The 13,226-nt window shown below is 54.6% G+C and overlaps 2 protein-coding genes across 3 annotated transcripts; both read left to right on the plus strand.

Moving 5' to 3' along the window:
* Positions 1-5,155, plus strand: IBSP (integrin binding sialoprotein). Of its 2 annotated transcripts, XM_053941554.1 has the most exons (7): positions 1-319; positions 1,397-1,461; positions 1,541-1,591; positions 1,717-1,788; positions 1,976-2,029; positions 3,964-4,065; positions 4,361-5,155. In XM_053941554.1, exons 2-7 carry the CDS (start codon positions 1,408-1,410, stop codon positions 4,937-4,939), a joined length of 912 nt encoding a protein of 303 aa, XP_053797529.1. In that variant the 5' UTR covers positions 1-319; positions 1,397-1,407; the 3' UTR covers positions 4,940-5,155. The 2 variants fall into 2 exon arrangements, with proteins under 2 accessions (XP_053797529.1, XP_053797530.1); XM_053941555.1 differs by lacking the exon at positions 1-319 and having other exon boundaries at positions 1,194-1,461.
* A 2,460-nt stretch (positions 5,156-7,615) lies between these two features.
* Positions 7,616-12,446, plus strand: LOC128787428 (ovocleidin-116-like). Its single transcript, XM_053941556.1, has 4 exons — positions 7,616-8,116; positions 9,701-9,754; positions 9,897-9,989; positions 10,090-12,446. Exons 1-4 carry the CDS (start codon positions 8,057-8,059, stop codon positions 12,073-12,075), a joined length of 2,193 nt encoding a protein of 730 aa, XP_053797531.1. The 5' UTR covers positions 7,616-8,056; the 3' UTR covers positions 12,076-12,446.
* The last annotated feature ends 780 nt before the right edge of the window (positions 12,447-13,226 follow it).

Below are 13,226 nucleotides of genomic sequence, written 5' to 3' on the forward strand. Positions count from 1 at the left end.
ATTTATTTTAATTAAAACCCCAAGTGTTATTATACCTTGGCCTCCCAGCTGCACATCTGAGGCCAGACCCTCAATTAAGTGGCGCAGTGCAAACCTCTCTGGGTTTGGCAGAGGCATGGGGCGCTATGTTTGTGCACCAAATCTGCCAGCGTTGAAGTTTTGGAGGGTTTTTGGTGCATGCTGGAGAGCTGGCGTCACTCCGGACAGGGCGGTGACTGGCTTGGGGGGAGCAAAGCCAGACCTTATATCCCAGCAGGGCAGCAGTGGGAGGAAATCTGTGCCAGCTGACTCCGTGGATAGCTCTCCGTGCTGCGGCAGGGTAAGCTTGCTGCTGCTTTTCCCAGCTGGGTTGTGCATTGATGTCTGCTTTTTGCAGGGAGATGGGAGGGTCAGCTTGCTGGCAGGATTGGGGTGCTGCTTTTAGTCCTTTCCTGGATCTGTGGCTTCATGAAGCACTTGGGTGGAGGGGATGAGCATCCAGAGCCTTGCTGTGAGGTCAGAGAAACTTGTGGCCACTTGTTGTATAGCCTGAATTAAGCAAAAAGAAGCAAACTTCAAGCACAGATAAATGTAATAATTCCCTACAAGCACAGCTGGTACTGGGTTTAGGCAGAGGAAGGGTAGGAGAAAGGTAGGTTAGTGGGCCTGACTGAGCTCAGGGGGATGCTGGGAGCATTGTTCCCTGGGGGAAGGCTGGGGTGCTGCTGGAAGGATTGAGTGTGCTCCTTTCTCCTTGATGCAGGAGGGCAGGCTGGGTTTTGGTGCTTTGGGTGTGCAGCTCAGACCTGCCCAGAGCTAAGTCCCCTCCAGCTAAGCTTGTGTGGGGCTCTTTGCATTGGTGCCTTGCCACTGCTATTTTTGGCAGGCTGTGAAGCCAATTCTTTCCGTTATTTGTTTGCTTGTTTGTTTTTCCTCAGTGAGGTTACACTGTCTGTGGTGTAATTCCCAGGAGCACTGCTTCCCAGGCAAAGCCCAAGCAGATCTTGGAGCAATGGAAGGGTGGCCGCAGTGGGCAGTGCTCCCAGCTGCTCCTGTTGCATCTCCAGTGGGGCTTGGCTTTCTCCCCTCCCTTAAGGGCAATGGGGAAACAGGAATAAGTCATCCTTTTCCAGGAAAGCTTTGAGTTCACTACATGGTGAAACTTGCTTTTCTGGTATCTTGTAGCTTCTAGAAAAAACAAAACCTATTCACGGAAGTTGAGGCAGATCTTTAAAAGAAAGAAGAAAAAGAAATAATTGGGTCTACAGAGGGGTTGGGTGACCTCACCAAGAAAGGCTGGAAGTCAGCCTTTCTTCTCCCCACTCACCCATGTGGACACAGACACGTGGATGGTTTGGAGTGGTGTTGCTGCTTTCTAGCTGAAAAGCAAGCCCTCCGTGTGTTTTGGTGTTCCTAGAGACAGCAGCCATGAGGAGTGTCCTGGTGTTTGTCTGCCTGGTGGGGATGGCGTGCACCTTCTCGGTGAGTGCCAGGCGAGGGGGGACCCCACGGCCTTGCCAGGAGTGCTGTGGGGCATGTACCAACCCACCCTTTCCCCCAGGTCAAGAGCTGGCTGCGGCGACCCAAGCTGGATGACTCTGAAGAGAACGCGGTAGGGTCTCCCCCACCCTGCGTGCCTAGTCCCACACGGGGCTGATCTTGAGGAAGAGCACATTTTGGTGGCTCCTGTACCCAAGACCCCAGACTGATGGGATCTCCCCCTCCTTTTCCTGGTAGGTTTTCAAGAGCCAGCACCGGCACTACCTGTACAAATACATCTACGTGTATTCCCCGCAGCGACGGTACCAGGTGGGTGCTTCCGAGGGGTTGCTGCTGCTTTGGCACCCTCCAAACGCAGAGATTTTGGCCCAAATGAGATAGAGGCATGGCCTGTGCCCCGTTGTCATGGCCTGTGGGCATGGACACAGAACATTGTATTCGTGACACCACCGGGAACCCACCCACCCGCCTCCAATTTGGTTTTTCCTCTTCTTAGGGCAGTGACTCATCTGAGGAAGAGGGGGATGGCTCGGAGGAGGAGGAAGAGGGGGTGAGTATGGCAAACCAGCAGCCTGCAAAACAACTACGGGAATTTGGGAACTTTCTTTGGTTTTGTAGTCTCTGCTCATCAGCATTTGTGGTCACTGACTTCCCACAGGCTTGCACTCTGGATACAACTGGATTTTCTACTCTGGACCTTTTTTTTTTTTGGTGATATTTTCCTTTTGCTTTCTGTTTTCTTCCTGGGCAGGGGTTGCACCAAACAACCCTGAGACAAATTCTCTGAGTTTCCATTTCCAGCAGCTCAGAAAGGAGCAGGACAGGCCAAAGGACAGAACCAGGGAGGTTCACACAAGGAAGAAGGTGCTATTAGGAACTCCTCTTACCTTCCTCTTTCAGAGTCTGTTACCCCTATGGCACTGAGAATATCCCTACAGAAAATCCAGTTATGCTCAGCATGTGTGTCTGTGGAGTGACACAAGCTGATGCTATATTGGGAAAGTCCAATTTGTACCAGTCAGATGGTAAAGCTGCTCCTGTCTGCTGGATCACTGTGAGCTTGGGCACCTCTGTAGTTGTGAGAGCCAACTCAGGTCCAAAATTAAATGTAAGGGGTTACAAAGATCTTTTGTGCCTCATCAGGCTGCAAATGCTCAAAAATAGTCCATTTGGTCTCAGGCATACAGGTGCTTTGAAATAAGGATCTGGTATGCTTAGAATCCTGTGTGTCACACCTAATCAAGTCTTTTATTTTTCTATTTTTTAAAAGTTATTTAATGAAAGCTGGGGAATCCCGGTTTGGGGACCTGTCAGGGCTTGGGATATAGCATGGGGTTGGCCCCTGTGCCAGCCCTGGCACCTCCCTGCAATTTGCTCCATTTTACCTGTTTCTCTCCCCTACCACTGCAATCTCTAGGGATGAATTTGAGCAGTGGGATGGGCAGCAAAAGGTGGAATTTCATTTCTCAGGAAGAAATTAACTGGTATGCAGGAATGTAGCTGCTCTTTAGGTCTGCCCTTTTCATTTTGAGGGCACCAGAGCAGTGGCTGTTCCCATGCAGGGATGTGCCTTCACTGGCAGGGTGGTCAGCAAGATGAATTGTGCTGAAAGGCCCCAAGGTCAGTAATAGGTATGTAAAAAGCATTATATTGGCTGCTGTATAGGGAGCATCGCTTCCACTGGCAGAGCCGACTGCACTGTGCAATTTGATGGCTCTCCTATTGGAGAGGAGAGCAGCCTGGATTTTCTCTGCCAGCAGGTGCACCTGTATTTCAAGGTCTGACATGGCCCAAAATGCCCAGGTAGCCGTCCTTGGTCTTGGCATGTGAGCAGCAGGGGTTGCCCAGGGCAGCGATGACACTGACCCCAGGTCTCCCTGCCATGGCTGGGCTCATTTGCTGGTGCCAACAAGCTCCACCTCCCCAGCTGGGCCCTGGGTGAATTGCCCCACCAGTTCCCCAGTGTCTGCTCCAGGCTCTGTTTGCATTTGGGTTATTCCTTACCCTTTTTTTAGCCGTGCACCCCAGAGCTGATGCACCCCAGCTCTGCTGCTGATCTCTGGGGCCAAGTGTTGCCAGTGGCCGATTGCTGGTGGGGTTTGGGCTCACGCCTGGCTTTGAGCCATCACGCTCTCACTGACCGTCCACACATGACATGCAGTGTGTCCGCATGTAGTGTGCCTGTGGCTTTCTTTGTTTACTGGAAACTGGGGGAGGTAACTTCAGAAGAAAACCTTTGCAAAGCAAAACGTGGAGCCAGAATGGAAACACCCGACTCCAGCCACCACCACATAATTGCACAGCTCCAGTTGCCCTGCTGCAGCTTCTACATTTCAGCCTGGAACAAGACCTGTGGGAAAGCAGGGAACTCAGAGCAATGCCCAAATGCTCTGTGTGGATGCTCTGTACCCCTCTCGCTGCTGGGAGGCCTGAGCTCCACCCCAGCTGCTGACCCCCTGCCCTGTCCTGTCCCTGTCCATGTAGGAGCCATTTTATGCTGGCACCAAGGCAGCTGGACACCCCGCTGGAGTAGCCCCTGAGGACTGCCAAGGTGCACTGACAGGAGATGTCACATCCCCCCAGCAGGTGTGGTCTGGGGAGCTAGAGGGAGCATCCATGGGGAGGGGACTGTTCACTGCATGCTTGCTTGCACCCATGGGATGGCCTGCACCCTGTTTCTGCTTGAGGGGTTGCTGTGGAAATACCTATAGCTGGACCAAGCTCTGGGCATTAACCTGGGGTTGGAAGGGGTACCCCAAAAAGACAGTCCTGCCATGCAATGTGTGGGGGGATGCTCAGCTGTGCCCATACCTGCCCCTTTCCACATGGAGCTGCAGCCTCCTGACATCCGAGTAATGCTGTGCTGTCTTCCCTCTGCCAGGGCAAGGGCTGCCAAAGGATCGGGCAGAGGACTGCCAGCAAGAAGGAAGACTCTGAAAATGAAGACAGTGATGAGAATGAGGAGAATGAGGAGGACGAAGAAGTAGATGAGAATGAGAATGGTGTCAATGGCACAAGCACCAATACCACAGAGAGTATTGGACCTCATGGCAATGGCACTGTGGTGGCTCAGGAGGGCACTGGTGAAGCTGAGGAAGAGGAGGAAGAGGAGGAGGAGGAAGAAGAAGAAGAAGAAGAGGAAGAGGAGGAGGAAGAGGAAGCTGAAGCCACCACCATTGCAAGCACCACCAATGAAGAGGGTCTGACACAGGCGACCACTATGGATGACGGGGGACCCACAGATGTCACCACAGATGCCACCACAGCTGGGGAGCTGTGGGAGTATGATGTGACAGCCAGGGACCACAGCCGGGGGGACGAGGGCACCACTGAGGGTGGGTACGCGGAACAGGATGAGTATGCACGCGGGGACAGCTACCGGGCCTATGAGGATGAGTACGGCTACTACAAAGGGCACGGCTACGATGTGTATGGCCAGGATTACTACTACAGCCAGTGAGCAGAGGGGACAGCCCTGCCAGCCCCAGCCACTCAGGAAGGTGCATTCGAAGGCTCCCTGGAGCCACCGCATGCCAGAGGGGATGCCAGGCATCTTTCCATGCACACTGGCTCCGTCCCAGGCTTTTTTTTTTTTTTTTTTTGTATCTTGCCAAGTGAAATGAAATGAAATGAAATGAAATATGAAATGAAATGAAATAAAGCAACTGAACTGAGAGCGTGTTGGTGACAAAAGGTTTGCTGCCAAGTTTTCTGGGGTCAGTGGAGCAGCACGGTGCTTGGTGAGGGGCTGAGGGGCTATGGTTGCCCGTGATGCTTAGGGCTGAATCTTGTTATTCCAGCTCAGGTGCACATGAAAGGAGGGAGGAACAGCAAGGCTAACATGGAAAGCTTCTGTAGAGTACCCTCTGAAAAATGAAACGGCGCTCTTAGGGACACTGCTGTGGGGTTACAGCCACATTTTATGTAAAGTTGATGTGAATTTCCAATACGTGAGCAATGATAACTTTATCATGTCTTCTATTCCTTGGTAATGTGCCTCCCATGGCCTGACCACACACCAGGCAATGTCAATAAGGGTAAACCCATTAATTTCTCTTTCTGTGCATCATTAGCTTTAGATGCACACCCCTGTAATGAGGGCTTTGCTTTGTCCCTGCACCAGGCATGTGGATGCAAGGCTGGGCAACTTGGATGTGTGTCTTGGAACACCAGTACTGCAGCCCAAAATGTCCCTGTCACACAGCCTCATTCCCAGAGCAAGGTAGGGCTGTCACAGTGACAGTGGTGTATCCACTCCTCTCCTCCATCAGCAATGGGGATGCCTAGCTGGGAGTCCTCAGGATCCCTGCTCAGGGTCACTTCTCAACAGGAGTGTGTTCCTGGCCAACTGGTGATCTGCATTATGGATAGGGATAGAACAAATCCCACTGGGTTCCAGGCAGATGCCACCATCTGGGAATAGTGATGGCCCTCGTGCACAGTTTATGGCAGGTACTGTGCTGCCCTTGCACTCCTAGGAAGGAAACCTGAGTTCAGCTCCTGATGCAGGTCCAACTGCAGAACTAGTCTATTCCTGTATCAGCAAGTTGCTGGCCATTGTACAAAAGTACTTATGTATGCCAAAGCCAGGCTGCAGCTTCTGGGGAGGCAGGAGGTGCTGCCTGCAACGTTGGCACCCCTGGGGACAAATCCCTATGGCGGCACTGAGGAGCCCTGCACGCACTCATGGCTGGTGTGACGGAACACAAGAGTTCCATCACCCACATCCCCAGGGGGTGCCCAGATACGTCAGGGAACTGGCATGGACAAAGGGCCCTGGCACTGCCAGGGGCTGGGTCCCGTTCCTACAGGGCGCCTAGCCCAGTCCCATGTGCGTCAACCCCCCGGGGCATCTGTCAAAGGCTCTCCTCCAGGAGCCAAGGCACATGGGCTGGCTGCCCTGTGGGGTGGCATCTGACTGCCACTCCCTGGCTGGTGGTAAGGGTCAGTTTCCTGCTGGCTCCAGGATTTGCTCCTGCTTGAGGCTGGATGCTGATGGTTTAAGCATTTCTGGTGATAATGGGGAGTCATGCCAGCTCCCAGGGTTTGGGTTAGGGCAGAGTGGAGAGTGGGATGGGAGCTGCTGTCACCACCACCGCAGTGACTGCCTGAGCCAGGCTGGCCGCAGCAGTGGGAACCCTTCTTGGCAAGGGTGTAGGTGACCAGCAATGCCAGCAAAAGGAGAAGGAGGGCTTGTACATTGTGCACACCCTCGTAGCACTTCTTCGTAATGAAGTTGGGCTCAAAGGGACCTGTGCAAGCAGTGCATGGGAAAATATACATTTTTTTTCTTTTTTACCACTCCTCTATTTTGCGCTTGCACAGGTTTAGTTCAGAGGGGTTGAGGTTGAAGCCCAAAAAGCAAGTGTCAGAAGACACACCATGGTGGTGGCTCTCAGCTTGGCCAACACTGCCCTTCTGTGCCAAAGGGCCAGGACCAGGCCTGGCTCTGGATCTTGCCCTTCCATTTCTGCAGCCCTGCCGGCTTTCCCATGTTGGTCACAGCGAGCAAGCCAAGACCCACTGCGCACCCTCTTATCAATAACCAAGCTGGATGGGTGCCACACTAAGATCTGCACTAATCATTGAGCAATTTTGCCTTCAGAACAGATATTTATAAACTATGCTTTCTGTTTATCCAGCCAGGTGGAACATTTGATAGCTGTCTTTTACCACAAACACATTTTTAGCTGGAAATTACTCCCCCTGGTTATCTGTGAGTGCTGCCAGAGCTGACAAATGTCCCTGGGCAGGAGCTGATTGGCTCTGTGCACCCGGGGCCAACTTTAAATTTCAGCAAAGGGGGCACAGGCTCCACAGTCTGCCCCGGGACCTGCCTCCAACAAGAAAAGGTAATCTTCTTACCTAGCTTCCTGCCCTGTCTCTCTCTAGCCCTTCAGCTCTGCTGTCCCTGAGCCAGGCTTCTCCTGCTTTCACTCTGGGCAAGTCACAATGGGGATGGGGACATCCCGATCCTTGGCTGTGCACATCTCTTGAGCTTACATTGCTTTTGTACTGCTGATCCTTGTGCATGAATTTCCTTCTGGTGTTTCCTGTAGCAATACTGGTGTGGCTTCAGTCACTGGGATGGACCTGCAAGCCCAAGCAAGGGTGGTTGGGTGAAATGAGAATTATTGGCCAGTGGAGATATTGCCTGCTGCCATTTATTAGTGCTGTGAAAGCCTGCTGCTTTCTTAATTCGGATTTATGAACAGCTTAGCTTGCAGCAACTTTGGGGGAACATTTATGGCAAATATCCACCCAAGCTGCTTTGGCAGAGGAAGTTAGGCAGTTTTACTAGGCGGTGTCAGAGCTCCCATTCGGAGCTGCTGGCTGCGTCCTAAGCATATGGTGAGAGCATTGCCCTTGTTGTGAGGGATGCAAAGAGGCAGGACAATGCCGAGGGCCACCACAAAACCCGGGAAAAGCTGAGGTCACTGGAAAACCCTGCTGCCATGGGAGCTTTGGGATAGCAGGAGCTTTTAGGTTGCTGCTAACCAGGACTATTGAGGACCACAAGTCCCAGGAAAACAAACTGCAGCAATGCTTCACTTTGTACCTCCAGGAGCAGCCCAAGATGCAAACATCCCTTGTCTGCCTGTGCCTGTGCCTGCTCAGCACAGCCCTCGCCACACCGGTGAGTATGGCTTTTCCTGGGTTCCCAGCATACTGCTGGAAGCGTGAGATGTGCTATCCGGTACATCTTGGCATGCTTTCAGCAGAGGGAAAACATGGGTTGTAGTTGTGTACACCACCTCTAGTGCTTGGGGAAGGGAGTAAGGTGAACAGCAGAGGTGAGCCCAGAAGAAAAAAACCCATATATTAGCACTGAGGTGGCTGAGCATGTCCCTTCAGTTTGGCAATCAGAGCATTGCACAAGTGTCCGTCTGGGTGGCTGCACCTCTTCTCCTGGATTTCTGTGGATCTGCCCGGTGCTTTTGGCCTGCAAACAGCCTGAGCCAAACCACAAGAAGGGAGGTGCGGGGAGGATGCTCATCTTACCTGTGTGGGGAACAGCGGTCATACCCACAATTATTTTCCAACTCTCCTAATGTGAAATTTTGAGAAATTTAACTAAAACCAGGGCAAACTAAGGTGAATATAAGAGGAGCCATTTTTGTCCTGCATAACTGTTGCTCAGCTTACAAAATACACAGCTAGAGTGAAAGTCTGCTCCTAGAAAAGGCTTGCTTTTTTGTAAGGATAAGGAGGAGGGAAGTCCCATCTTCCTTGAGATGGCTCCTCCCATGTGTCTTTTACCCCCTTCCCCTGCGTCTTTTACCCCACGGAGCAAACTCTCACAAGCCGGTCTGTAGCAGAGCAGCCCGGGGGAATGCAATAAATCAGCACAGATTTGCTTTTCAGATAGGGGCACAGATGGGAGTTAGTGCTATGCTGTGTGACCAGAGCTGTAATCCAGCCTTTGACACTGTTCAAAAACAATGAAACACCCTGGGAATATTCAATGCTTTGGGGTGTGTTTCTGCCCCTTCAGCTGGGCTTGGGATGTTTCAGTGACTAATTTTTCTGAAATCAAAGAGGACTCCCCTCCATGGGGCTGTCTCTCACTCTGGCATGTAGGGAATGCCTGAAATGGCTTTGTGGGGCTCACAGGATGCTACCACCAGTAGGTCCCCCAACCCTGGGGGATGCACTAGCCAATACCCACCAAAAGATGCCAGGATAATCAGGGAGAACTGGAAGCCTGCAAGCATGTACAGAAACCCAGCCATGAGGACACAGAGGTTGCTGCTCAGTAGCTCAGTAAACACTGGAAAATCCACCAGTTAACCAGCTCTGGGCTGTCATCACAGGCAGATCCAAGCAGTAAGCTGGAGCATTCTTTTGTGAGCAATGGTGCTGTGTATTAAAAATGCTCTGTGATAAAATCCTCTGCAGCAGTCTCCAGGAAAAGATTATTTGTTATTTATCAATAATACCCTATGAAAGCTAGCATGCAATACAAACATGCTGTAGCAAAATTCACAATACTTTTTGGACCCTGGAAATGGGATTTTGACCTTTCCTACTACTGCTGTCTTTAAGTCAGCACCCCAGGTAGTGCTTGGGGATTTATTGGCTTACCAATGCAGTTTCCCCCCTGCCCCCTCTTCCCTGAAGGTGGGAAAAGGTGGATGGTCAGCAGTGGGCACTGGCAGCTGCCTGTATGCTGCAGCAGTGTTTGATGTCTCAGCTCTTGCCTGTGTTTTGCTGCCCACAGGTGCCACCGCCGCTGCCTAGGAGAGCTGCTGGGAACTGTGTGGGACAGCACCGGGTATGTATCCTCCTGCCACCTCCTGGGGCCTCAGTGGGTACTCGTGGGACTCTACTGCAGTGCCAGATACAGAAAGGGAAACTCCTGCCAATGCAATTAATAAAAAAATGGTGGGTTTTGGTTATTTTCTTCCCCCCACCAGATACTTCTGAAAAGCTGCAACGCCAAGCTTGGCTTCTACATTTTCAAATATGTTTACTCATTCTCAACGCGGAGGAACCAGACACAGATAAAGGTAAGGAGGTGGCCGGGGGACACTGCTGGACCCTGGCCTGGCTGCGGAGCCCCCAGCAGCAATCCGTCCCCCTGACCTCTCCCTTGTGTGTACTGCACAGAAAGAAGAGGCTGACCACCAGAGTGTCATCCCCAGCCACCGGCTGGACGAAGATAATGCCAGACGAGAGCCACCGGCTGGCTCGGCTGGGGCGGCCCCAGAGCACAGTGACAACAGCAGCACTGAAGTGATCGAGTATGGGATTGTCTTCAAACCTAAAAACCACAGCACCCCGGGCATCAGCAGGGATGGTCCCAGTCCTCACCCTGGCACTGGCACACGAGCGCATGGCAGCGGTGGTGGCACGGGTCCCATCCCATCCAGCTCAGAGGGCAGCGGCGATCTGGATTTGGTGGTGGAGGTTGACGGCGGTGCTCCCATTCTTCCTCAGGGTGAACGCCCCAGTGAGGTTGTGGTGGCGAACAGGTCCAGTGTCAGGAGTGAGGATAAGGATGATGGTGCCCCCAGGGTGGTTCCGGTGGGGGAGGCCATGACTGATGGGAGGGGCAGGGCTCCTACTACCAGAGGGGCAGGGGATGAGGGCAGCGGGGAGGCCACTGTCTCTGGCCAAGGGCAGGAGGGTGTTAAGCAGGGTACAGGGACAGGAGGCATTGCTTTGTCCTCTGTCACTGAGAAGATGGAGGATGTCCTAGTGGATGCTGCAGGTGTGAATGAATATGCTTACATCCCCGATTCAGGCAGTGTCACCATCACCCATGGCAGCCTGGGCAGCACAGACAGGGCCAACGGCTTCACCCAGCTCTCTCCAGGCAAGGATGACGAGGTTAACATCTTCATTGGGAGGGCCAACATCCAGGTGGGGGAGCAGGAAACCACCCAGGCAGGTGTCACAGTGGGTAGGGAGAATGGCAGCATCCCCTCTGTGGGAAGCAGCAGGCCCCTCCGCAGGCTGGACGTCACTGCGGCACCCAGTGGTGATGAAGATAACAGCATCCCTGCCCGCAGGCAGCCTGAAAGACTGGCCACCACAGCCACGCCAACCCGCGGGGACAGCGTTACCAGCAGCCTCAGGGACGGCCGTCTCACTGGAGAGGATGAGGAAGGTGCCACCAGCATTGGTGTTGATAGAGGACTGGTAACCCCTGTCCCCCGGACGGTCACTAGTGGTGACATTACCAGCCCCACAGTGGCCAGAATCCATGGGAAAGATGATGATGAGGTGAGAGGAGAGGGGCAGAAGTCCAAGGGGAAGCCAGACCATGTGGCTACCACGACCCCCCACCACTGGGGTGACATGGAGGCGGCTATTACTGCCCCAGCCAAGGGGGCCAGCATCCGCCCGGCCGCTACCGAGGGGGACCGCACCACCCCGTCGGTGACAGCCAGCAGCCACAAGGCAGGCACGGGCACTGTGCTGGGCAGGGGAGGGAGTGGGGAAGTGGGGACAGCCACCTCCAGACCGTCCCGTGTGGAAGCACGGCCCGGGACAGGGATGAGGGTCCGTCCAGGGGGAGCAGGGCTGGACAAGACACCCAGGATGGGCATAGCACCATCCCCCAGTGGGAAACCCAGCGGCTGGGCATCGAGCGGGGCCCAGACAAGTGTTGGTGGCTACGACGGCGATGCCGGGGGCAGGTCTCATGCCACCAAAGCAGGAGCCAGCCCCGCTCCACAGGCAGGGCAAGACACGGGCAGCGTGGCAGCGGGCACGGGCCGGGAGCGGGGGCGAGGAGGAGAGAGCGAGACAGCAGTGCCGGGGGCCAGGGGCGGCCGCCTGCCCGGGCACCGTGGCAGGAGGCCGGGAGCTGGGGCGCCGGGCACCATGGCGACGCTGGGCCGCAGCCGGCAGCTGGACCAGGTGAAACGCGCTGACGAGCTCCACGTCCGCGAGCGGGCCTTTTACAGCCTCGGCGGGGCGGGCGGCGGCCCCCAGGGCCCCTACCCAGGCCTCGGGAGCGCCGACAGCAGCCAGTCCTCCGAGGGGGACCGGGGCAGCCACAGCGAGAGTGGACAGACGGGACTGCAGCCCTCGGGGTGGGGATCCCCAGGGTACCCCCAAGGCCGCTGGATCCAGGGGCCCCTCTGAGGCACGGCCGGTATCCACCCCGGTAGGCTCCAGCGGCGGAGTTGGGGGGGGTCCCACGTTTTCTCCCTTGGCATCCCCGCTGCGGGCTCTGCTCTTGCCTGGGTGAGGGGCAGGTTGCTGGGGGCACACGGTGCTTCACAGCCCAGGAGCCAAAAATCACTGGTTCACGCGATCTGCTGTTAATCCGGGGGAGGCTGCGCATGGCACAGCAGCAGGAATGCACGAGTGTGCTGTGCTAGACAGCCAGGGAACAGCAGCTATGCTACAGGGCATAGGGTAGCGGTGTTTGTGCACTGATGCAAAGCAACTAAAGAAGCAGTGAGAAAAAGCCTCTGTCCTCGCAGTTTCACTTCCAGCCTACTGGAGAAATAAAGGCGTTTCTGTACCTGAGGATCTCCTGACTCTGGTGTTTGCAATGGGACTTCAGGCAGTCACTGCCACAAGCAGCGTGCTGCGGGTGGGCATGCTCCCTGGGCATAAGGGGATTTCTGGCCCTAGCACATCCCTGGCCCTGCCATTTCTTGTGGGACTGCAATTTGGCCAACAAGCCCCACACATCCCTCCCTTGGGGTATCAAATGCTACCAGATCCTGCCCGGCGCCACCGGCGTCCCTGGGCTTGCTAGGGAGGCCCACAGAGCATCCTCTCCCTCGGTTCATCCACCTTCCCCAGCAAGAACTCCTCATCATGCCCTCCTGATGGTACATTTCCTGGCCACACTGTCCTTCCAGGAGCACCATAACACTCTGGCTGTGCCACCGCCACTCCTGCCACTGGGCCCTGCACACAGGCCAGGCTGGGCTTCAACATGCTGGAGCCATGCCCTCAGTGGTGCTCAAAGTTAATCACTGTTTATGCAATTGCAAGTTGCTTTTTCTGTCTGAGAAGCTGCTGAAACAGGCGTGTTCAGCAGCGTACCAGAGCGAATGGCACACTGGGAGAGGCGTTGAGCCTCGAGGAGAGAGGTATTGCCTCAGCACATGCTGAGGGGACTCACCACCCGTGCTGTGCCCATGCAGGGAGCAGGTGGGAGCAGCCAGGAGCAGCCACGATGTCAGTGAAGTACCCACAGAGTGCCTGCTTCCCTGCCCTCTGCACACCTGCATGCAGGGAAGTGAGAGATCCTGTTATGGGACACAGAATCACAGGAT

Source organism: Vidua chalybeata, chromosome 4 (genome assembly GCF_026979565.1).
Source record: "Vidua chalybeata isolate OUT-0048 chromosome 4, bVidCha1 merged haplotype, whole genome shotgun sequence".
NCBI classification, from domain to species: Eukaryota; Metazoa; Chordata; class Aves; order Passeriformes; family Viduidae; genus Vidua; species Vidua chalybeata.

Excerpts from the sequence above, each read along its gene's own strand:
- LOC128787428 (XM_053941556.1), top strand. The coding sequence starts at position 8,057 with ATGCAAACATCCCTTGTCTGCCTGTGCCTGTGCCTGCTCAGCACAGCC. Across the intron at positions 8,117-9,700 it reads GCACAGCCCTCGCCACACCG|GTGCCACCGCCGCTGCCTAG; the intron begins GTGAGTATGGCT and ends TGCTGCCCACAG. Across the intron at positions 9,755-9,896 it reads ACTGTGTGGGACAGCACCGG|ATACTTCTGAAAAGCTGCAA; the intron begins GTATGTATCCTC and ends TCCCCCCACCAG.
- IBSP (XM_053941554.1), top strand. The coding sequence starts at position 1,408 with ATGAGGAGTGTCCTGGTGTTTGTCTGCCTGGTGGGGATGGCGTGCACC. Across the intron at positions 1,462-1,540 it reads GGATGGCGTGCACCTTCTCG|GTCAAGAGCTGGCTGCGGCG; the intron begins GTGAGTGCCAGG and ends CCTTTCCCCCAG. Across the intron at positions 1,789-1,975 it reads CCCCGCAGCGACGGTACCAG|GGCAGTGACTCATCTGAGGA; the intron begins GTGGGTGCTTCC and ends TCCTCTTCTTAG.